At 37.2% G+C, this 24,358-nt stretch overlaps 1 protein-coding gene across 3 annotated transcripts in view; it reads right to left on the bottom strand.

The window, feature by feature from the left end:
* The window catches only part of Casd1 (CAS1 domain containing 1), a 42,163-nt gene that overhangs the window by 6,503 nt on the left and 11,302 nt on the right, over nt 1-24,358 (bottom strand). Inside the window, exons 4-16 of one of the 3 annotated variants that reach the window (XM_027389857.2) lie at nt 24,071-24,115; nt 22,664-22,726; nt 19,432-19,476; nt 18,881-19,004; nt 17,544-17,758; nt 14,413-14,835; nt 13,330-13,419; nt 7,822-7,941; nt 6,750-6,906; nt 5,333-5,412; nt 2,959-3,060; nt 1,091-1,231; nt 492-569 (exon numbers count right to left, since the gene is read on the bottom strand). In XM_027389857.2, coding sequence (XP_027245658.1) covers nt 492-569; nt 1,091-1,231; nt 2,959-3,060; nt 5,333-5,412; nt 6,750-6,906; nt 7,822-7,941; nt 13,330-13,419; nt 14,413-14,835; nt 17,544-17,758; nt 18,881-19,004; nt 19,432-19,476; nt 22,664-22,726; nt 24,071-24,115 — 1,683 coding nt within the window. The remainder of the gene's footprint in view (nt 1-491; nt 570-1,090; nt 1,232-2,958; nt 3,061-5,332; nt 5,413-6,749; nt 6,907-7,821; nt 7,942-13,329; nt 13,420-14,412; nt 14,836-17,543; nt 17,759-18,880; nt 19,005-19,431; nt 19,477-22,663; nt 22,727-24,070; nt 24,116-24,358) is intronic. The other 2 variants (XM_027389858.2, XM_027389859.2) reach the window with 2 other exon arrangements.

A 24,358-nucleotide genomic window follows, 5' to 3' on the forward strand; every position in this document is an offset into this window, starting at 1 on the left:
ACGCTCTAGTCTCTGCAGCCCCTGAGCTGGGATTTTAGGCACATGCTGCTGCATCTGGCCTTTACATGGTACTGGAGATTGGACTCCCATCTCCTTGCATTGTACAGTAAACATTTTACCAAATGAGCCATCACCCTAGTCCTGCAATTAACATTTTCCAAGTTATAAATGTTTGGCTGCATAATTTTCAAACATGAGATATAATAAGCCTTTGAGAGTGATATCATTGTAAAGAAAGACAAGGCTTAGAGATTAGGTACTTTCCTGAATTTTCTGGGGTTTGAACTTTCTGTCATCTCTATTTCTGAAAACTATATTCGTATAAAAACTTTGAAGTGAAAAGTTCTTGAAATCAACATAGCCCTTGGGAGCTGAGTTTGGTACTGAATGGTACTCAACTGGGAGACTGAGGCAAGGGGATCCTGAGTTTGAGGCTAGCATGGGCTACACAGCATGACTCTGTCTAGACAAAAATCAAGAGAGATACTTACCTGGACCACAGAAACAGATGGATGGAGCTCGTTACACTGTGCTTTATTTTTACAACTGCTAGCCCAGATGGAATAGGTCTAAAATGAGAATGTACAGGTCAGATCACAAAACAGCTGACCCTTAAACAGACACGAAAGAGAGTTTTAGTGGCAGCTCAACTGCCACTAAAGTTTAGAACAACATGGCAGTTCACTATTCCATCAAGAGCACAATTAGCTGTAGGCCTATTCACTTGTTTTAGCAGGATCATCTGTCTAAGCATGAGAAAACAAAGAGAGAAAGGACAAAGATTTGGGCATCTGGGAATCTGGTCATCACCAGGCAGTACTGGCTCTTCACATTAAAGAGTACAGGGTATATTTTTTTCCCAAATTGTTTGTAACTTTTGAAATTCCTATTTCACTATACTCTCAGCTAGTGTTCATACTGGACTTACATGCGCATTCTATTTAGAACTTATATCCAATTAGAAAAAAAATTCAGTAAAAAGTTTTAAAGTACTTATTTAAATCAGTTGATTATATTTCTTTGTTTTAAGGTTAATTTTCTCTACCAGTTAAAAATTTAGAAAATTAGAAACTTATATTTTGAAACTTACCAAGAATGACACTACTGAAATAAACAATAGGAAGGTGGAAATTTTGGTTGAAAACAAAGGTTCACCCTTTCCTTCAGAAAGTATTTGCCATCTCTGCAAAGCCAGATAAATGAAAGCAAACAGCATCCCATGGAAGACTACCTGAAAACAACAAATAGGAATGTTGTTTGAAGAGTCAGTTCTCCAACATTACCAACGATGCTTGGCTATTTAAAACTGTATTTATAAAAGCAGGTGGGTGAGAAGCTTAAGACTTTAGAGTTGCCATGAAGAGCTTAAACTTAAAGAGCAAAGTTTGATAGTCAAATAAAGCCAGTGACTGCTGGACAGTGCAAGCCAGGAAAGCAAGTGTCCTACAGTAGCAGAGGGTTTTCCTCAAGGTCTTTTGGCAGTAAGTGAGGGGAAAAAAAGACAACTGATTTTTTTCAAATGTTGGAGACTGAACCCTGGGCCTTGTACATGAGAAGCACAAATGTTCCACTGGACTACATTCCTAACCTGGACAATTTAAACATACCAAGTGCTCCTAAACATTTCCAAAATGTTGAAGCACATTTTATACAGCTCCCTTCAATCAAATCCAGCAACAATAATGACAACTCTTAAGCTTGAAAGGAAACTTATCACACACACACACACAAAAAACCCAACATGGTGGAGCAGAAAGCACACAGCTGTCTCTTTAAAAAAAAAAAAAAAGGCAAAAATAAGTACGACGTGATTTGTTACTGAAAAGGGCTGTTTTTTTTTTTGTTTGTTTGTTTGTTTTTTAAATTCCTCAGTTGCCCTACCTCCCAAATAATAAAACCCTCTTGAATGTTGAAAATGAACTCCTATGTGGAGTTTGGCATTTTAAGTGAGCATGTGGGAGGCGGTTAGGACATAAGTGCAACCTTTATGAGTGGGGTGAGCGCCTTGAGGGAGACCCTAGGGAACATTCCTAGTGAGAACCTTTATGAATGGGGTGAGTGCCTTGAGGGAGACCCTAGGGAACATTCCTAGTGAGAACATGGCTGCCCATGGCCCTCACCCAGCACTAAATCTGCCAACACCATGAACTTGGATTTCCCAGTCTCTGAAACTGTAAGAAATATGGTTTGTTGATCAGGAGCCAACCAGGCTATCATGTTTTGCTATAGTTGTCCAAACAGACTAAGATAAGCACATCCTTGGAGACTGCTTTAAAGAGACTTTGGCAGGGCCATTGTATTTATATGTGGCTTAGAGATGCAATAAACTACTCTGGGAAATGCACAGATGTTAGACGTGAGGAATGGCACCAAATAGTTATCAAGAAAGCATACTGAAAGGCTGAAAGATAGAAAGAAACATGAAGGGTAAAGGAATTATCATTGACTGGGTGTTCTGCTGGACAGTTTGCATTTTATTAGGCAAGGTTATCTGGACTATTTCAGGTTAAGTCATGGGAAAAACAAGTATGCTGTTGCTGGGCTTTGCATGTCTATCACCATATCTACAGCGCACAGATTAAAACCCCACTACAACCTCAATCTTAGACTTGAGAGTGGATTGAAAACACCTGGCAGCTCAGGGATATGTCTTTCTCTAATACACACTTCCCAACATCAACATGTCATGAAACTCAGGACTCATCAGGGAACTCAACGAGCTCTGCTCTGAATGGTGGCGCATCTGTATGCAAATCATCTATAAACTGTAACTCTGTCAGAGGCCACTTTAGAGACAACACTGAAAAAACTTTCCTGCTGACAGACATGTGGGTAGTCTGCTTTAGCTTACTCTCAACATGTTTCTTTATTCTAAAAGTAAGCAGAAATAGACAAAGTGCAAACACTTTTCTAACAGTATAATTTGAGGTAGCAATATACCACAAAACGAATACATACGTAACGGTCTAACCGCCATCTGAACCACCATTCGTACACATTCCCGTTCAGCTCAAAACATTTGGAAAGTGGCCAAAGAGAAAAGATCTTCTCAAATGCACCCTAAGAAAAGGAATCCAGACAGTTAAGACAATATGAAGCAATGCTTGTTTGCAATTTTTAACCCAATGAGTATTCTTGTTGTGCTAGAAATATAAAAAGGCCATGCACATTTTTAACTTACTTTGAATTTATTTTTAAATTATGGCTTCATCTGAAATCCACTTAAGAATAAATTAATTTTAGCTATGACCAATAAATGTTATTTAAAACTTTCCAAATTTATTTGTACTTCACATGAAAGCTACTAAAACTACAAAATTTTGAAAGAAAAAAAACCTAGTAATTAGAAAACTACTTTATTGAGGAGTTATAATCTAATATACAAAAATGCTCATATTTACTAGACAGACACAAAAATACAAAATGCTTTAGACAATAGAATATCAATAGCCAAAAGAATGGTTAAGGTGAAAATACTTTATTTTCTCCTAGATGTCTTAATTAACTATAATTATTAGAATTGAAAGGGTTGCTTGGATTAGTCCTCCAATCAGCCACCCCCAAATGCTATTACTAGCCTTTGAAACACAGTTTCAAGTTTTACTCTGTCCAGTTATTGAATGGCACCCTCTTACTAATCTGACAGCCAGCAAAATGTGGGAATGAAGGGGCAAAAGTCTTAGGTACATTCCTGCACACTAATGAAGCTCTTCAAAGAGAACAAATCTCAATATCGACTAAAGGATGCCAGCACACTCTACTAAGGAATGTCCCATTACTGGACCTATAGCAACAACATAAAAATTGATTACTAAAAAATAATTACTAACACCCAAGGAAAAACAGTGTTTCAGATACTGCTGAACCCTTATATCAGAAGAGTTCATTACTTGAACAAAATGCAACCATTCCCATTTAACCACATCTTCAACTGCACATAAAACAAAATTGTATCAAAATCTATTCTGCAGACAATATGGGTTCATTCTTTCCAAAAGTTGCAGAATAAAGTCTGCTAGATCACACACACACACACACACACACACACACACACACACACACACACACACACACACAGATAAGAGCAGATATATAACAGAATAGGTATGAATTTACTAAATTTAAACATATGATCTTGGCAATCCCATATATGAAGACCATCTCTATATAAATGCATTTGTAACTTAAAATTTTATTTCTAATTGCAATTAATTTATCATGTCACCAATAAGGAAGTCTTATTGAGTACTGATATTTTGATAAGACAGTGTGCTGACCTGGACTGTATATTTAGTTTTGTTGTTGTTCTTGTCCTGGAGTCAACACTGATCCAGAGCTGGGGAGGTTTTCTTATTGTCACTATTTATTAATGGATTAGCTTCCTTTTTTCCCATTCTAATGTACTCATAGAATGTTGGATATTTGTTGTTATCTATTTCTTTATACATTTGCCCATTGTTTTATTATTTTATTTACCTCACAACTGTATATCATGAAGAAACAAAAAATGTTTTAAATACTTCTAAGTATGACAGTAGGTCTAAAAGGCCTAACAACCCCTCCCCCAAAGGCACAGAGCATTAGCTCACACCCCATGCCACACGAAACAAGATATACCTAATGGGCATTTACACTTGACACAGCTTTATGCAAAATGCCGCACTGTGAGTCTACTGCTGCTTATGTCAAAACTATTGATATTCAAATTAAAATATTTTATTCTGCAAATCATGCTGCCCTAATAACATGTCAGCCTGGTAGATTTAACCAGCAGATAATAGACTGACATTTTGCTAAGTCTACAGAAAATCTCAACCACCAAAATAAAGGCTATAGGGTCAGACGTCTAATGATGGCCAAAATATTTTAAATTAAACACCTAAGACATCTCAGACCCTCTGCTCCCAAGTTCATTTTATTAACTGTCTCAAATTTACTTTGTTCATTTCCAGAAAAATCAAGTCCCAGTGTGGCGCAATGAATAATGCACAAACTGAGCTGCAAATTCTGTCAAGAGAATTTTGATCATCACCGAGAGTCTGTCTCCTAAGAGGCATTAAATAAACGTTTGATTGATCAAAGTCAAGTAAAATGGATCTTGAACAATTGCCAGAGGAAGAGCTGAAAATTGCTCTTACAACAAAAACAGTAGCAACAAAGTAGGTAGGGGTCTCAAAAGAACTACACCGAGCAGTCAACTACAGAGTGACACTTTTATTACAGTCATTAAAAAATGAAGCTAAAAAAGCAAAGGCTCTAACTCTTCTCACAAACCTTAGCAGATGTGAACTTTAAAATATTATAAACTATAAACTGAGGAGACCATACGAACCTGAGAATATGCCAAGAAACATATGCACAGCAGCAAAAAAGCTAGTTTCAACAGTAAGCCAAGATGCCACAGACAATTTCCTAAAAGAGAAAATATGCAATGTACAAAACAATGTAAGTTGTTGTTAACAAACCATTTGAGGACACTCTGTTTAATGTTTTTGTATCCTTACTGTTTCTCAAAATAACCCTTGTATATAGTATATGTATGTGTATTTAGGGGCCTAAACCAAAGGTAGAGCAAATGGAAGTCAGCGGAGTGCTATTGTGAGGAACAGGGCTACAGTGTATTGTTGACAGCGCACAAGCCTGCCATCCATCTGCTATAGATACGAGCTTTAAGGTATCTCTTGGATGCATTTACACACATTCACTACTGAATGTTCCAACAGACCATACAACTATATATTAAATGCAACGTTCAAACTTAGGTTAAATGTAGTGTAGGTAACACTGCTTAAACATAAAGCTCCAGGAAGTATAAGCTTCCCAATAGAGTAGGATTTAACCATAAGGCACATTTTAACTTATGCATCCTTCAAAGTACATGTTCAAAGTTTAAGCATTTTCATAAATGGTCTAAGTTTTGTAGAGAAATTGTACTCTAAACCTATAGACTGTCCAAAGGCACTAATGAATTTTAAATGGACTTCATTGAAACTTTCATGGAAACTTATTTAACATTTTAATGGAAGCCAATGAAGAAACATTTTGACGGGCAGTATTCAAGTTGGAAGTCAGATACAGATATTTTTAAAAATTTTAAAAATATTTTAAAAATATTTTTAAAAATTCTTTATTAGAAAAAGAAACAGAAATTCCCTTTAATGATATGATCTTGGGGAAACCACACTAAGAAAATAACTGTGGCCTTACTTGAACATGATCAGTAAGAGTCTGTGAGAAATTTGGAAGTGACAACCTTACTACTTAAGTAACTGGGTTTCTTATATGTAAAATAGGTTGATGATAATTCTTAAATGGCTGAGTAGAAGACATGTTATAAACTCTGACATGTGAAGGCTTTTACAAGTAAATGTTTACTCCAACCCTCCACATATGTAAGAAATCATGAAAACTAGAGTGCAATATTGAAGTCCAACATGGGAAGAGCATTCAGTCCCATGTGGCTTCTTCTCCTCCCTTACACTCCCACCCCCCTGCTGCATGCAAACTGCCTTACTAGTTGAGAGGAAAACACACAATATACATGCAAACTAGTATTCTGCAGTGCTGTATTCTGCCACCGGCTACTTGGCTGTATTATTTTAGAAATAGGTTTTAAAGAAAAATGCTAAAACCACACATAAGTTTAAATGATCTACATCCTTTAATAAGAAACAACCTGTAACAACTAACAGGAAATCTTGCACATTGAAAGAATACATTTATTAACATTAGTAAGACAGTCTATTTACCATTTGCCTTTTTTTGGATTATTTGTGGCCACAGTGCTAAAGTGACATATATGACCATGAACCACACGGTGACCAAGGGGACAAAGTAATAGAATTGATAAGGTCGATCCATTACGAGACACAACACCACAACCAGGAAATTGAGACGAAATAAGACCTATGAGAATGGAGAAGAAAATGGTTTTCATTACCAGTATACATGAAAAGCAAAGACAGATTTCTCTCAATACAGTAAGACTCAAGTAATGACTATACTTCATTGTCCTGAAATCACTGCAGAATTTAATATAAAATATTTATGTATTATTACACTAATGAAACTCCAGGAAAGAGCCAGCCAGAGCTATCCCGTAACCACAGTTGCCATCTCTTTAAACAGAGGGAGGAAATCCTATGCCACCCACTTAGGGACATAGGCAGAGACTCAATTGCCTCAGGAAAGGGGGTCCATTCCATCTCCTGTTCAATGTTGATTTATCCATTTGGGAAAAAACAGATAGCTGTCAGAGATACAAAGCAGTACCATTCAAGTTTTATAAAGGCTTTGTGACTTTCATTAGTTATTTCAGATATCAGTTTAAATGTATTAACAAATACAGACTGTGAACAGCCTTCTATCAGTCCTGTACCACTGACTCTATGAGCCCGGACAGGGCATTTGGTCTCTCTGAGACTCTGTTCCCATCTATGCTCATGAGGATGTCTCAGGGTTGCAATAGAGGAAAAGTGATGTTTAGAAACGTCTTAGCACAAGGCAGAAGCTCAGGGAGGGGGAAGAAAGCACGATCATTTGAGGTAACTGTGGACTTCTCCACAAAACTGAAGAAGACCAACACTGTGAACCTTTGCACACTGGTGCTATTATGTACCCATCTAGGTTACATTTCCCCTTCCAACACTATTAAATTATCTCAAATTGCTATAAATGGTGAACACAAAACACAACTTTACAGTGATATTTCATAAATCCATATGATTAACGATCTCATAATGACCATATTTATGTTTCCTTAAGAGACAGACAGAAAAGCATGTTGAGCTGAAAGAAACAGAGAACTGACTGCATTCTTACCTGACAAACTCTATAGATTCCAAAGTCTCCTTTGATCCAAAAGTAAGAGAAATGCCCATACCCTGTCTGAAACAGATATGCAGCAACCAGCACCCGAATGTGCATGTACACAGGCAGAAACTGTTGATGAAACAGACAGGGACAGTGTGTGTGACAGAACTATGCTTGGAATTACCCTGGATTCCATATTTTTCTAACAGATGGAAAATAAGACAAAATAAACCCCTATACCTTTGGCAATGGCCAAAGGACTACTTATAATATTTAGTGTGCTTAGTAAAAAATTGCATTAGACAATGGAAGCATAACTTAGAGCTATCTCTCCCTACCCTTCCTTGGGAATGTATCTCATTTAGAACTCCCTGTCACCCCCGTCAACCCTCTCTTCACCATGCCCAAGTTCCAGAGGTGCTTACTTTGTTGTTTTTGGAGAACTACATCTTCACAACTAAAACACCACACATTTTAACCTACATATGATGGTCACAGGATATGTTACCTTATTTCCAAGTACTGAAGAACCCAACTTTACAGTGCCATCTCACCTTTAAGAGTGCAACTACTATCTCTACAGTATAACTAGTGCATGCCTTTAAAATTCTTATAACCACTAAACTTCACTGGCTCCCATTTTCCAGCCACCTGGGAGCTCTGCAACTGTGCAGCCTTAACATTGCTTAGAGCCATTGTAGGATAATGTGAATTTCCCAACTTATTCTGTGTAGGATAAAATAACTTAAGTGCCTACTTTAAGGCCTAGAGTGTAAGCATTTTGGAATGCATCTCTTTCCTTTAGCAAGGATATTTCACTTGAGAAGGAAAAACAAACGAACCCTAGATTGGACCTTTAAACCTACAATATATCATACACACATCTGGGTAGCCTCTACTCTAACCAAACTGACTGAGACTCTCGTTCTCTGAAACTGATATTTTTGTATACTTCCTTGTCTTCTGTCTTGTGTTTGTCTGTCAGTGTATTCCTAAGACCTCCTTCTAAATGTGTCTATATTTACTGGAATCCTATTTGTGAGCCAGGAGGTGGTGGTGTTTGTAATCTTAGCATTTATGAGAGGCTGAGGCGGAAGTACAAAGTCTAGGCCACCCTGGGCTATATACATAGAGTTCAAGGCCAGTGTGGCTTCCATACTAAGTGACTATTTAAAATAGGGCTAGCTCAGTGGTAGAGTGCTTGCCTATCATGTACTTGGAATCCACCACAGACACTGGAGAATCCCAAATCCTAGTCTCAAAATCTAGTTCAAAGTCTTAGTCTCCACTTTTCCTCCTGAGTCACTATAGTGGAAATGATCTGCATGTCAGACAGGTTTTATTAACTGTATTTCATCATTAGTTCTTTCTTCTAAATTTTTTGTCATTATTAGATGAGAAATTCTCAGTGAAGGTACAACACAGTATCTCAGTATCACAGGGAAGAAAAGTAGAAATTCAGTGCTGAAAAAAGCTCTCAGAAGTTAGCTAGCAGAAATAAATCTATGTTTATTCCACTCCCGAATGTACTCTACAGTAACTCCTGCATGAATCTAAGTTGTTTGATTGTTGTTATTTCTTGGTTTGTTTAGAGTTTTTTTTAGACAAGGTTTACCTGTCTTGGAACTTGCTCTGTAGCCCAGGCTGGCCTCAAACTCAGACCCACCTGTCTCTGACTCCAAAGTGCTGGGATTAAGGTGTGGGTCACCACACTGGGCTTGAATATGTCTAAGGTTTTATTTTGTTCTTTTTGAGGCAGAGTTGCTCTACGTGGTCTAGGCTGACTTCAAACTTGTGGTCTATCTGTTTTGTCTTAGCTTCATGGTTGTGGTGAAGACAATCACACCCAGGCTTAAACACACACACACACACACACACACACACACACACACACACACACACACACACACACCTGGAAAGATGTTTTGAGTGTGGATGCCCATGGAGGTCATACTAGTAAGTTAGATTGCCTGAAGCTAGAGTTGTAGACAGTTGTGTGCTGCCTGATATGGATTCTAGGACTGAACTTGGACCCTCTAGAAAAGTAGTACAGGCTTGTAACCACTGAGTCATCTCTGCAGACCATGTATGTTTTTTAACAGCAGAAACTGTACTAACTCTTAAGGTAATCCATTCTATTGTGAGATGGTCACTAACTGCTATAAAGGACCCTGTCTTGAAAGCTGCAATGAAACTATATAATAAGGCTGCAAGCTCTGCTCTCTATAGTAGCCTATCCAGCAGAAGGAAAGAGTAAGTCCTCTACTAGTTTTAAAAAGTGGCTTCCATAATCTTTATAGACCAAAAGAAGCATGAATCCAATTTTAATAAATATATTTTATTTACTTAACTAGGATATTTTAAAACTAGCATTTCCACACATTAGTGTAAAGGCATTATTTCTAATTTAAAAATGTGGCCTTAGTGCAAATTTTTTAGAATTAGTCATACTTAATTGGCTTTCCCCTGAACAGCACATTTTAGCTCTGCCTAACTAATGTCAGTGGCTATTTGGCTAACCCCGTGGAGCCTGACTGCAAAGCCACATACTAAGGCTCATCTCTCTTCCTCTGACAGCTCTGAAAGTATTGGGAAAAAGATGCCAAACCCATGTTAACCATTCTTAATTACTTTAACCACTCTCTAGAAAGCAAACTTTCAAGTCCCTTCAAGTCTAAGGCTGGGAATACAAAGTTGGGTTTGTTTATTTATATTAAGCAACACAACTCTATTGTAGAAATTTTCCAAGTTCCTACCATTGTTGGCCTGTCATAATCTTATATTTCTCCTAACTTTTTACTGTGCAATATTTAAAACCAATAGAAAAGCTGCAAGACCAACACAATGTACACAAATAAGCTATGCTGAAAACTTCTAGAATAAGAGTATGCCTAATATTCTACCATGTATCTTGTTATCATTATAATGGCCAAGAAATTTAATATAAATATAATAGTTTCTACTATATAATTTATAGTTTCTCTGGACTTTTTTTTTTCTGTTGGATACTGTGGTTTATGTCTGTAATTTCAAGAGTGGAGGCTGGAGATAAGTATTTGGGGCCAGCCTATTTATATAGAGAGCTCAAGACCAAGCTACGCTGTCCAGTGAGAGCCTATTTCAAAGAACCAAGGGCTGGAGGAGTAGCTTAGTTGTGGAGTCCTGACTTAGAATGCATAAAGCTATGGATCCGATCCCTGACCGTGCAAATAATGAATCACACATGCATCTGACTGTCATACTACTTCAGTGTCTTTTAATCCATATTTCCCTTTTATCTTTCATATATCAATTACACAGCTAAACTTTAGAGTTGAAATTATATTTGCAAGTTCAATTCCCTCAAAGAGGTAAGCTGACTTTCTAGCCCTAAGTATTTGCCTCACTACCTGTCAGGAAAGTCTCAAAAGAGGGAAAAAAAACATAACGAAGCACTGTCTAGTGCAGACGCCAAACCTATATCTCTCAGCATTTTAAGCATATTTGATAAAAGCCTTATTTTAAAAGAATGTTCATGCCAATACCATGCTTATACCATCTGCCTAGACTATTTAATAATTCTCTGGGATTTTAACATACTTTCCTTTCTAGCATGAAAACTATGAGACAACTATTCCTTGACATATTTGATTTAAAATATTATGATTGGACAATTAAAACACCATGGCTGTTAGAGTCTTAAATAGGTTAAATCTCTCCACTACCCAAGAATAGAACCCCCAAATATCTTGTAACCTACATGGACAATGCTTTCTGAGTGAAGACACAGGTAATTTTTAACAACAAAATGTGTGTAACAGAACAGGGACACATAATTAATCATTACAAATGATCTGCTAACGAAAAGCATGTCCTTCCAGAACAGAGTTGTGATTTTTTTTATTGTAAATGAGAATGTATTGGTAGGCAGTCTAAGAAGATGTATTAAATGTTGGGTTGCTAAATGATTACACTAGAATGCCAAATTGCCGTCATCTTTTTACGATCTAATTCCTCTCTGGAATCACTGAATTGAGGAACTTAATCTGCCATTAATTTTTCCTACCTAATTTCTTAGATAGAAATATCACCATTTTATATGTCAGCAATTAATTACATCTCTAAGTGGCATGTTCTTAAAACAAGCCCCTCCTCCCCCTATTAGCTGAGTTCTTATTCATATGCCAGAAGTATTGCAAGGCTCCAATATTCACCTCTCTTTATTTCCTAGAGAATTTTATGGGTTTATGCCATGGGTCCTAAGCCATCTCCCCTGGCTGGATTTCATTCACTGCCTTGGCTTCACGAGCTGTAGCTCAAGCTTATAGCTGCAGAGACCACAGGAACCACCACACTGATGCTGCAAGCATACAGCACAACCATAGAATTCCCCACGGGGGGGGGGGGAGAGCACATGCCAATCCTTTGCTCTGTGCCTTCAAACAGAACACCCATAAAACCCAGAAGTTCAACAACTTTCAAGAATACAAGATAAGGAAGACTATAGTTTTCATATTTTTAGAAAAAAAATCCAGTAATAATATTTACATTAGTAATTGCTGCTATGGAATGTTCAAAATATTTCTCTCTGAGCACACTCCTCTTATCTGAATTTATCATTAATTCAAATACTAAATATTTTGAGTTTGTGTAAGCAAAGAAGCAATAAAACAGCTTGGTACTTCACAAATTATGAATGAGTTTCTAACTTGAAATTTTAAAACATTTTTCATGTGAGTTTGACTCTTCACTATGAAAGCCTATATGACAAGTCGCTGTCAGGCTAACCCACAAAGGTTTGTTTTTACTGAACTACAGTTGGAATGTTAAAACATAGAAGGACTATAGTTTTTCTTAACTCTTCCATATCTGAGGCAGTCTAGATCATAAAATTCCCAGGAAAAAGGAAAAAATGAAGGCAAAAAAAGTTCTAAGTTTTAAAGTGTTTTAAATACAAAGCTAGAAGGACATGGAAAGATGGCTCAGTGACTAAGAGCCCTTGCTGTTCTTGCAGAGGACCTGAGTTTGGTTCCCATTACCCACATCAAGCAGCTCACAACTGTCTGTAACTCTAGGTCCTGGGGATCCAATCCTCTGGTTTCCACAGGTGCTTGTACTTGAGTGCACATACCCAGATGCAGACACACCACTGGACATGATTAAAAATAAATGTTAAGAATGCAAAACTAGTTCATCCAACTTCTTAAAACACAGTGAAGGACGGAATATAAATTTGATTCCTTTTGCTAGTAACAAGCTTATTCTAAATCCTCTGCCCATTACAAAGCTTTCTGATAGCTTTAAATTAGCCATTCAATGAGATGATGTAAGGTACCGGCTATGTCTACAGTAGGAAGGGCAAATAAATACAAAACCAATTATTGCCTCATCTTTTCCAAAGAAAACTGATTTTGTTTTTAAAATGATAGGTTTTCCAAAGAGTTGGGGAACACATGAGAAGGTTTAACAGCTGGGTGGGAAAGGAGAAGGGGCAACATTACTTCCTGTATGCTCCGAATATAGATCCAAAGTACTTACTGTACTTGCTCCCGAGATGTGATAAATCAGAATCACAAGCTGCATCCAGCCTTTCCATTCATCTGTTTGTTCTCTATTTAATACTTTAGTCTGCATGAAGGAACCAAAGTCTGCTTTAAAATCCATCGGCCAGCAATTATATTTGGATAGAACATATTAAGAATGTAAAATTTTTCTTGCAATATTTAAAGCTAATGTTTCTGTCTGAGAGTTATTCATGGCTGGGGTAAAGTGTCTCTATTTATCACTAAAAGATACAGTAAAAACTATTCGAAATGCAACATAAATTTGAAAGACAACTATAACGAGATCTTCAGGGGTTCAGGTGATCCTTGGGTTTTGTTTAAAATAGTACTGAAGCTATGATAGATGTATTTCTAGACCGAAAAATGGATCCTACAATTTTCTTTACAAAACTTTAGAGTTTTAGAGCTAAAAAAAAAAAAAAGATCTTACAGTTCTCTTACACGTCATTGACAGAAAACGTTCTATTATTAGAATTTACTTTCCTTCACTTACTATCACAAGAGATGAAGAACTGATTTCTCATCCTCATAGAGGAGCTATCTTTTCTTGTAGAAGGATTTGATAAATCAAATAAGGTACCCTTGTGGAAAACTTGAGCAAGTAATTCTGAACAATGGGCACATTTCTAAATTAGGAAACTCAGAAGATCATGAGTAGAAGCCACATCACTATATGAGTTCTAATTTGTGTGGGCATGGCTGATAAACACATTTCCCTCATATAGAAGCATTTCTTAATGTAATTACATTTTTTACATTATAATTGACAATAAATAGCTTCTAGTACTTGAAGGAACCATTGTACTTTCTCTAGCCTCAAGCAGGCAAAACAGCATAAACCATGACATCTTTTCCCAGGGTGTACTTTCATCCATTAACCTTTCGAATGTTTTAACTGTATTTAAAAGGAGTGGTTAAGAGTCTACTAAGTACAACTACAGAGTCCTTCTTCTTGGGTATGTTTGTAAATCCTGTCACAGTAAATGACAACAGTTCTTTAATATAGATTTTGTAACCAGACAGGAAGATAACATGGGCTAATGTAAATGATTCTTACCTCTTTTGTATTTTCATTGTAAAATACTCCCAAAACCAAGATGTAGATAATTGGAATAAAGAATGATGAGTGTGTATAAAATTTGTTTTCCTTCATAAAGAGGTTTGCACGGTCACACATATAGAAATAAGCCATAATCAGGCCCAGTTTGCAGAAAGACTGTAAAAGTATTTCTAATGAAGACACAGGGGTATTGATAATATTCTTCTTCTCCTCGCCACTTTCCAAATCAGTACATGGTTTATTCTTCCGGTGAGCATTGCGATGAATTACATAGAAAATGAAGTAGCCAATAATGGATAAGGTGAAGAAACAAGCAGCTAGCTTCTGTATGAGAGTGAGAGGGGGCCGAGGCTGACAACAGGAACCATCCACAGGCTTCAAAACTTTATTACAATACACGTTCATGAGAATCATTGCGCTCTGTGAACAGATGAGTCATTTGGTTATTATCTTGTCACTGATGCATTTCACATTCCAGTTTCTCCTGTGAATATTGTTGAGATTTTGACATCGAAACCAAAATCTCTTATACTTTTTTGCACTCAACTTCCCAGACACATTTTCAAGTGATGGTAGTCCTGAGCTCTGTAGGAGCTAGTTTGGGTTTCTCAAATTTCTCTGGTTATGGTCACAATAAGTTTGTTTTAGAATGTGACCCATGACACACTGGGAGCAACACCTCCTGACTACTTAGAATGTACTTAGAATGTACTTACTGTAGGAGTCTCTTCTTTTAGAAAACAACAACAACAAACAATGAAAAAATAGCAAAAAGCTCATGGACTCTATGTCTGCTAATATAATAGCCAAAAAAAAAATACTGACAGATGTCAAAGATGAAAGAATTTTAATTAGCAGACTTCTGAAACCAGAATAGTTAAAATAAAATCCCAATGTTTACATGACAAAAGAATGCAATACAGTTACCACTGAAAAAAATAATAATTCTTAGCTAACAATATTGATAATATGCCTTTATTTAATTCACAGTTTAGAGTTTAATTTTAAGATATCTATTGATACATAAAATGTGGAAATCAGCATAGTTTGATTACAATAAATATTGACAAGCTGTCAAGATTCTGTCTAGTCAAAGATTTGGTTAAAGTCTAGATTTATGAAGCTACAATTTGGGTATCTGAAGACATCACTTGAGTGCAAGCTTTCAAATGTTTAGAAAATCCTATCCATTTAGCCCTTGGATCAGGAAGTCCTCTAGCTGGTATTCTCAGGAACCCTGGTCTACAGATTCTCTCTCAATGTCCTAAACTATCTCCTAGAGTCATCAAAGTCTGTTACGTATCTAAAGAAATGGGGGTATACAAACAGACATTTTTCTGGAGGAAAGGAAGGGAACCACAGCATTTTACATGAGCCCTTTGGACAGCTGATAAAAAGTGGCTTTGCAACCTAATCCTATTGGGAAAAAAAAAAAAAGACTATAGCCACACTACATCCAGTTCATGGACAAGTAACAAAAGCTGCTTTTTTCCTTCCTTCTAAACACATTTAACATTATAGAATTCCTTGCTGGATCTTGCTACAATAAAATAATCATTCAATGCCCAAACTTTTAAATTGTAAGAGTATGGCAAGATACCTTTGTGATTACTTCTTCTGTACACAGGACTAAGATGATTCTAGCTGAACCAGACCCCTAAGCCTCTTTCCAGCAGTCTAGCCTCTATGGTACCAGAAAACACTATGCAAGCTGCCAAGAGCAGGAAGCAACCAAACAGTTTTACCCAACTGCAACAACTATGAACCATGACAATGACCAGCATGCCAAGGTGTCTGTAAAGGTGCAGTAAGTAGCAGCCACATGTTGGCTAATTGGACTTAAGCCCTCTCAATAGAAGGGAAAACATGCCTGGTACTGAAACCTAGTCAACTTCCCAAAGGCAGTGAGATCATGGACCTTAAAAAAGAATCCACCACTACCACTTAGCGAGAGCAGCAAGATTCCTTACTACACTCTATCCTTATATCTACAGATAAATATGGGCTACCACCTCTCATCAAAGAGGCCTCTCTTAAATATAGCAAATGGAGACCATCATAGAAATCCATGATTGAACACAATTCAGAGCTGAATGGATGGATCATTGGGGAATACTGCTCCCATGGACACAGCCCCTACATCTATGGCTCTAGGAACATTATGGGGGGGGGCAGAAAGATTGCAAGAAACAGAATACCAGGAAATCCACTCTGAAACAATTGTTTCTAGAAAAGGTTGTATAAATCAAGAGGCATATTAACATTGAAGGGGAAAATGTTATGAGGTCCCATTCCTAGACAAAGAACTAGAGACAATCAGTGATTGCTGGCAGAAGGAGAACTGAGTCTCCCAGGGATGAGCCCTCTTATTGGTTGCTAGCCCTGAAGCCATATATACACACAAACAGCAAACAGATTTAGCAGGTTGTGTTTGTATATTTGTGCACATACATGCACACATATATACACAGGAATATGTATGTAGCAATTATACTACAAGAAAAAGAGGGTATATTCTTTAAAGTCGGAACGCATAGGAGGGGCTGGAGCGGTTCCTGTGAGGGGTTGCAGAAAAGAAAGGGACAAAGGAAACTGATGCAATTCTAGTTCATTAAAGATAACTTTTTTTTTAATCCCTTTAAGATATTTTGTTCTAGTGTGCAAAGTGCTAACTGGAGAAGTTCTTTCTTTCTTAACACAAAGTTTTTGCTTCAGTCAACCTAATCTGTACCTTGAATAATGCAGTATAAGAGCCATAAGGTTACAAAAATGATTTTTTTTTTTATCTCGCAGTGTGTGCTCTCCACTGCAGTGGAGTCTTGCATACAGGAGGAAGAACACAGAGCATCCCTTTAGCTGGGCTAAGAACTCAGAGGTTCTCAACTGTGACTGGCACTCTAGATGAAGTTTCATTCCCCAGCCCGCCACAGTGGCTGCTTCTCCAAGTTCTGGAGTATAAGAAACGTCTTACTTGTTCTAGCTTCTGTCATTTAGGTGACAGAAATCAAAACTATTTCTACATGTACATTTGGATAGAGCAAGTAATGAGGACTGCAATCCCGTTCTAAGACTCACAGCTGCTAGCAACCGAATTCAGGCCCCTCCTACTGACATCTAAGCACTCTTACAGTTTCTCTGCTTGATTCGGGAAGGTGTAAGCCATCCAAAGACTCCATGATGGTTTCTTGAGCAATTAGTTTGGAGACACTGAACAATTTGATACTGGACTTGGAGTTTCTGGCACTGCTGTTCAGAATGCTGACTGCAGCCTCATTGTAGGCATCTATCTTCTCATTAGTGATCATTTTCCTATTTTCACTCAAGAGATCTTCATAAACTGGGTCTGCACGTTGGAAATACATTCAAAACAACACATTTCAAAGCCTCTTAATGGCAAAAGCATGACCACACACGTTAGTTAATCCACATTTCATAGTGTGTTCTTAAACTCCAGGTGGTACCAGGTACTTAGTAAATCATTTCTATATAAAGCTGGCTGAAAGGCAATGATTTCCTATCTTACATTCAACTTTTCAGCCAATATCTTGCTCAATTTAAAGAACTTTTATCACTTTCCCATGTATACTATTATTGAGGGGAAACATTTTCATGTCGCAACATGCCCCAAGAGTTTAAAATTCTTGATGCAGATTATAAGGAATTACAACTGGATGATTCAAGAATGTCTAATAAGAAGCAATAACCAATGTAATTCTGGGAAGTATGTTCAGACAATCTGAAAGTAATACTCAGGACCCAGGTCTGTCCATTTTCATCAACTATTATATGTAAATTCTTTCTCATTTTCTTAAGAGAAAGGCGAATCATGAGTCTGTGGGTAAAACAGAAATAATGCAACAGACTCTTTCTATCCTTTCTTATTCCTTCCAACTTGGAAATAATCATAAGAGTTTTTGACAAACATATTGAGTTGCTAAAATATCCGAGGCATTTCATATTGTGTGGAACATTAAATAATGGGCATTCAATAAATTCCCGAAATGAGCTGACTTAATGTGACTTTCATACCCACTATAAAGTAGATGGTGTCAATTTCAAGATAATGTGTGGTTTTTAAATATATTTACTTCTAATGATTACAGTACTATACAAAGAGTGGTTAATATTTTCCCAGCATTTCCTGAGCAGTGAATATACTCTGCAAAAAGTAAAACAGCTGGAGGTAAGCCTCATTTGCCTTCAGGGGTTATCTCCTTGCTGCATTTTGCAGCCACTCTGCTGCTTGGAGATTATTTTTATTTATTTTATGTTTTCTGTATTTATTAGTTTATTCCTTAAATTTAAAAGAGAAAGCAAGATGCTCTAGTTTATTCTAATCTTGCAAACATTATTTCAAAATTTTTTCTCATAAAGTAGTAATTTTGTCTCTTGAAACAGGATATAATAAAAACCTATATCGTAAGATATATATAAAATGACATTTTTTTCATTATTCATTCCTTACCTTGTAAGACCCAATAAACATCACTAGTCTTTGCCAATTTTTCTAAGAGTGGTGCTATGGAGGTGATGTTCATTTTATATTGAGACAGTGCTTCATCGCTACCATTGTGAATCTTGATGGACCACTAAGAAGCAGTGAAAGTTAAACATTAATTCAGCCCTTAGCACAGAAAAGTAGAGTATATAATGTGCCTATTGTAACAAGGTGACTTTAATACAATTCTCATTTTAGTTAATACCAGAATAAATTTAGTCAAATTATTTAATGAAATACATGCTCACAATTATAAAAAAGCTACTATAAAATAGACTTTGAATGTGTAACACCCAGTATAATTCTAGCTATAAAATAATACTGAGATTTAACATTAAATTTACTCAGTTCATTCAGACCCTTATTTTAAAAATTTATCAGTCTGGTTAATTATAATCAAAATGGAAATTAAAATATAAATACAATCAAGAATTCTATTTAATATAAATTAGCTTTTTCTTAGCATGTCCATAAGAGCGGAACAAAGATCACTTGTTAGAATGCAGACAGGAACTTACTGTGGCTGCGCCTGCTACAATCACATGGGGCTTCGCACCCAAGTCCTAAAGGAAGAAAAGCTTTATAGCCATGCTACATTCAGGTCATGGACTGAACACAAGTAATACCAGTCACGTCCTTCCTTATTCAGTCTTATCCCTTACAAATGTACCTAAAGTTTATTGACTTCCTTACTGGGTTATTTTTACTCTCTGATAGATATCTAACAGCTAAAGGCTTACATGGCTATCCTGCATGGAATGGTACTTATGCAAGTAATTCTTTTTCGTGTTCTTACAAACACACACATACACACACACTACTGAAATCGAACATGACCTACTATTAGTCTGAATTCTGAGTAAATTGCTAAGAATAAAGCTCCAGTGCATTGTGTCAGTCAATTAGGAGGTATTCATAGAAGCCTACAGGGTACATAGTACAAGAGTTAAACAAAATACAAGGTCAATGCTGTAAGCAAATGCAATCTGTTGGGAAGGCTGAATCTAACATGTATTTAAGAAAATATACTGATAATTATTAAAGACCGCATGTGGAAAAAGAGGAAAAGTCTCTAGAAATATTCACTAGCTGCCAGGTGCACTATTTGTAACACAGTAGAGTCCTATTATAAGTACAATGGAATTTATAACATTTACATAGTACTGAATTTTTAGTGTCTTCTCGTAAAAGGTTTCATTTTTAAATATATTCTTGTGCGATAGGCAGGGATGATACTGAACTTGTTCAGTAAGAACCCATTTGAAAAAGATACTAGGATATTTCTTGGTCTGGCAGGAACAGCCAAGATGCCATTTTTCTAAGTTTTGAGTTCAATGTGTCTTCTACCACACTGACCTGACATTACAACAGTGTGAGAAGAGATGGCAGTGCGCACTACATTAAGAAACGCTCATATAACACTTAATTGACAGCTGCTATTTCTCGTCATACAGTTAACACGTGTTGAAAGCACAGTCCATTTCCCTCAGACAGGCTGCCGTTTCTAACACACTTCATTTTACAGCGTCATACTTCTTAAAGTCATTCTTTTCTTTTTCCTCATCTCTAGATAGCTCCCATTCTCATTCTTCAGAGCAGTGATCCCGTCCAGATTCCTTCAGCACATCCCCTTGCCCTGCTCAGCGTACAGTTTGACCCTCCGACTACATTCAGAAATGAGAACTGAGACAGTGACACATGAACTGTGCCCCCCCCCCCCCCGCCCACATCCATGCCTCCATATTCACCTAGCCCATCTTCCTCTAAGGAGCAAGTCATGAACAGACGCCTACCTCTCAATCCTAGCCCCATAGTCTTTTCTAGATTGACTTCGTTTCTCACTTTTGCAGCTCATCTCCCTCAAAGCTCATAATAGCATTCCTGTCCTTTCCACCTTTCTTCCTTCGCCCTGCGAGCTGGATCAAGTCATCTTTATTCCCCAAAACCATTCTTCCAGCCCAATCCTACTTCCCCCGACCTCCTCTACTTCCAAGCAAATGGTTCCTTGGGAGAATTTTATTTCTTCTGCATGCCAGTTTGTCTTCCTCTTGTTTAAACCTCAGGTCTTCAGTTTGGACACCATCCATCCATTTCAACTGTTTTAGTGCCCACTAACGAAGTCTTGAACTGCTGAGCGCTGCAGCTTCATTCATCTTGTCTAGTTAAAGGCTCACCACAGCCTATCCATCTTTGAAGACTCCTTCTGCGTACAGTGTGACAGTCTAGCCCCTTCGCTCTCGCTTTTCTTCCTTCTCCGTCTACTGCCACTTGAGATAACTCAATTCCCCACAAACTTTCCTCTCTAATCGCTAAACTCTCTACTTATTCAATTTCTTCCATGCAAATACCTTCTAATGACACCTTAACCCACACCAAAACTTCCAAAATTTACCCAAGTAGCTTCAGCTTGATTTTTCACTCACATAAGAAATCCAGTTTAAACTAGAGTTTCTTCAGTTTAGCCCACTTCCCTGTTCTTGCTGGGCTATATCTCAACATTCTTCTATTTACTTTTCAGTAGATGTCTACCACCCTCAAAATACGGGATACATTCAATGCAATGTCCTTACTTTAGCAAATCCACCCTAAAGTATTTAGACATGGTTTGTTTCTAAAGGATAGCTAAACAAAGTTAATGTAGTTTAGACTACCATTCTTCAAGTATCGACTTACTCTAGGTATTATCTATCTCCCACAAAGCAAACACAATAAAGAAGTACTATGTACTGAGATCAAGACATGCTAAAACTACTGCTGGTCTCCTGAACCAGCTGGTCCCCTGGACTAATACAGGTGCCTATAACCATTCTTGGCTGTGGTTCATACATTTGAGCACATATCTCAAACAAATGAATTCTAAATGGTGGCTGGGTTCCAACATGACCCTAAAAATGCTTATCTGTTCTGTGACGTGGTTTAATTTTAAGCATTTTTTATAAACACAAGGGGGATAAACTGGTACAAAAATGTTATTATGAAAAACAAGGTCAACCATGCTGAACATTGGTTTCTTCATGCCAAATGCAAATGCCTCTGAGAAAAGAAATTCATTCAAAGCCTGATTGACAGAAAGCTTTGTGGAGACTACTGTAGAGATTTTAAGCTGGACTTACAAGGGCCTAGGGATTCTCTGACATCAATAACACACTTGTTGTTCCAATTTATCTCCTCATATTATATCCTAAAACATACTAGTCCTATCTATGAGGTCATAAATTCAATGATACAAGTAAAAGTCTATAAAAGTAAAAACCAAGAAAGTCCCTTTTAGTACCTGGTTATGAATAAAAACCCATAAAAGTATCAAGAAATATGTGTTGGGCTTTAAGATTGTTTGTGTTTATTTATCTTCAAGATGGGAGCTCACTATATAGCTCAGCCTTATACTAAATGAATCAGTCTCAATCTTAAATAATGTCACGTCCCCCCCCCACACACACATACACACTCAAACTCAAACTGAACTCAGGGCCTAATGCATGTCCAGCCTCTGGTCTCATGGTTCTTGAACCTTCTTTCTTATGTGTGTCACCTGAGTTTGAATTACCTAAGTGACGGCAGCAACAGAGGACCTTACACACAGAGAGTTTAAGTATTATCTACCTGGTGATAGTGGGACAGGTATAGTTAATAACATTTACTCATTTCCAACAAGTACAAGATCAATCCCACACAGTTTAGGAAAAACTAAGCCTTCTCATTAGCTTGTTAAGTTTGGTTACACACAAAAGCCTGTTTTCAGATACAGACCTCAGTCCACACCTTGATACACTGTTTCATAGAACCATTAACTTCTGGATGCCAAAGAAAATCCTGGGAGAGATGGTAGAAATAAAGAAAAAGTAAAAAACAAAAACAAACTTTATTTCCATCATTCAAAATAATATTAACATTTTCCTACAGAGTGCTTAAAAGTAAAATACCAGGTTATCTAAGAAATCTTCATTTGATATTTCAATTTGGCCAAGAATCTCATGACAGTTCTTGTATCTCCTCATTTCCTCTACTCCCCACATTTGAGCAGAAACACCCTTACTCCAACCCCATAACTGTCCTCAGAATAAATGTGGGGTCCCTTGAACTTGCTGAGAAGCCAGAGGCTGGCCTCTACCCGCCCCTCTGCCTTTCCTTCTGCTACAGTCACCCTTGCTCTCCAGGCACCTTTGGTTCACCCCTGCAAGGCGCCTGTGTGCTCTGTGTCTGGAGGTTTTGCACATACTGTTCTTTCCCCTGGGCGCACTTAGCTCATCCTCCTTACCCTTGAGGCTTTGATGTAAGCATCATCTGTCCAGTTCCTTCCTCTGTAGATTCTTTCTGTCCTGCTCGTTCCTTGCTGTTACCCTAACCCACTTTCATTTACGTGAGACTAGCACATCCTGTAACTTCTTTAGGCTAAGAACCTATTTTTTCCCCTGAGTCCTGTTAATTCTCACTGTGACTGAGAATTTAGAAAATGTCCATCTATCCCTTTTTTTTAATGTGATATTAATAATTTATTATTAACATTAAATTACATAGGAAACACACTAAAGCTGAAGTGTGGCCTTCTGTCAAGCTTTCTGTGTTTGATAGGCATGGTCTTACTTCTCAGCCCAGGCTATCTTTGAAATTCACCCTCTGAAAGGTTGGGATAGCCCGAGTACGGAGAGGGGGAAGTAACCAGGATATATTATATAAGAAAAAAAAAATACCTTTTCAATGAAGAGGGCTAGGGGATCACAGACTTTGGGTCTCCCATACTCCGTGAGAGTTGAGTCCAACCCACCCAGATTCAGTGAGATGGCCAGAGACTCAACATCTTCATGCATCGATAAAGCTGTAGGAGCCACCAGCCTGGCTTCCAGAATTCCCTGATACTTAAATTCTGAAACAGATACACTCTATCTTCACAGCCCAGTGTGGCAAAAGACATTGTCCAAAAGTGGCTTCAATAATTTTGGGTGCACATTGTCTCCTACAGCTTTATTTTCTGAATTCTCAGTAAAAAAAAATTTATAGACATTTATTCTACTACTTTGCTATTATCCACATGTACTCTAAAGAATACACTGAAATCTATTTCCTACAGATAAAATGTACAGAGTATTAGTTGATCTCCAAATAAATTTACCTTTGAATATAGCTTCAACATTTGACTCATTAATAAATTAAACTTACCACTTTAACTGATGAAGTCTTGTCTTGAAAGGGAATGTTTTCATGCTGCCATAGGAAGAGGACAGCAGAGAAACATTAGTGTATAAATTCATTTTGTTCTTTATGTATAGAGCTTTCCTCCACATTGAGATAATAAATATATGTTCTTAGTATTTTTTCCCAAAAGTTTCAATGTGTTGACCATTCTAAATTCGCCTTAAAAATATTGTATTTGATGGTACAAGGTAGGAATCTAATTTTAGTTTTTCCCATGTATATTAGCAAGTACTTCAGCAAAGTTAATTAAAC

The sequence above is a fragment of the Cricetulus griseus genome (assembly GCF_003668045.3).
Source record: "Cricetulus griseus strain 17A/GY chromosome 1 unlocalized genomic scaffold, alternate assembly CriGri-PICRH-1.0 chr1_0, whole genome shotgun sequence".
In the NCBI taxonomy this organism is placed as follows: Eukaryota; Metazoa; Chordata; class Mammalia; order Rodentia; family Cricetidae; genus Cricetulus; species Cricetulus griseus.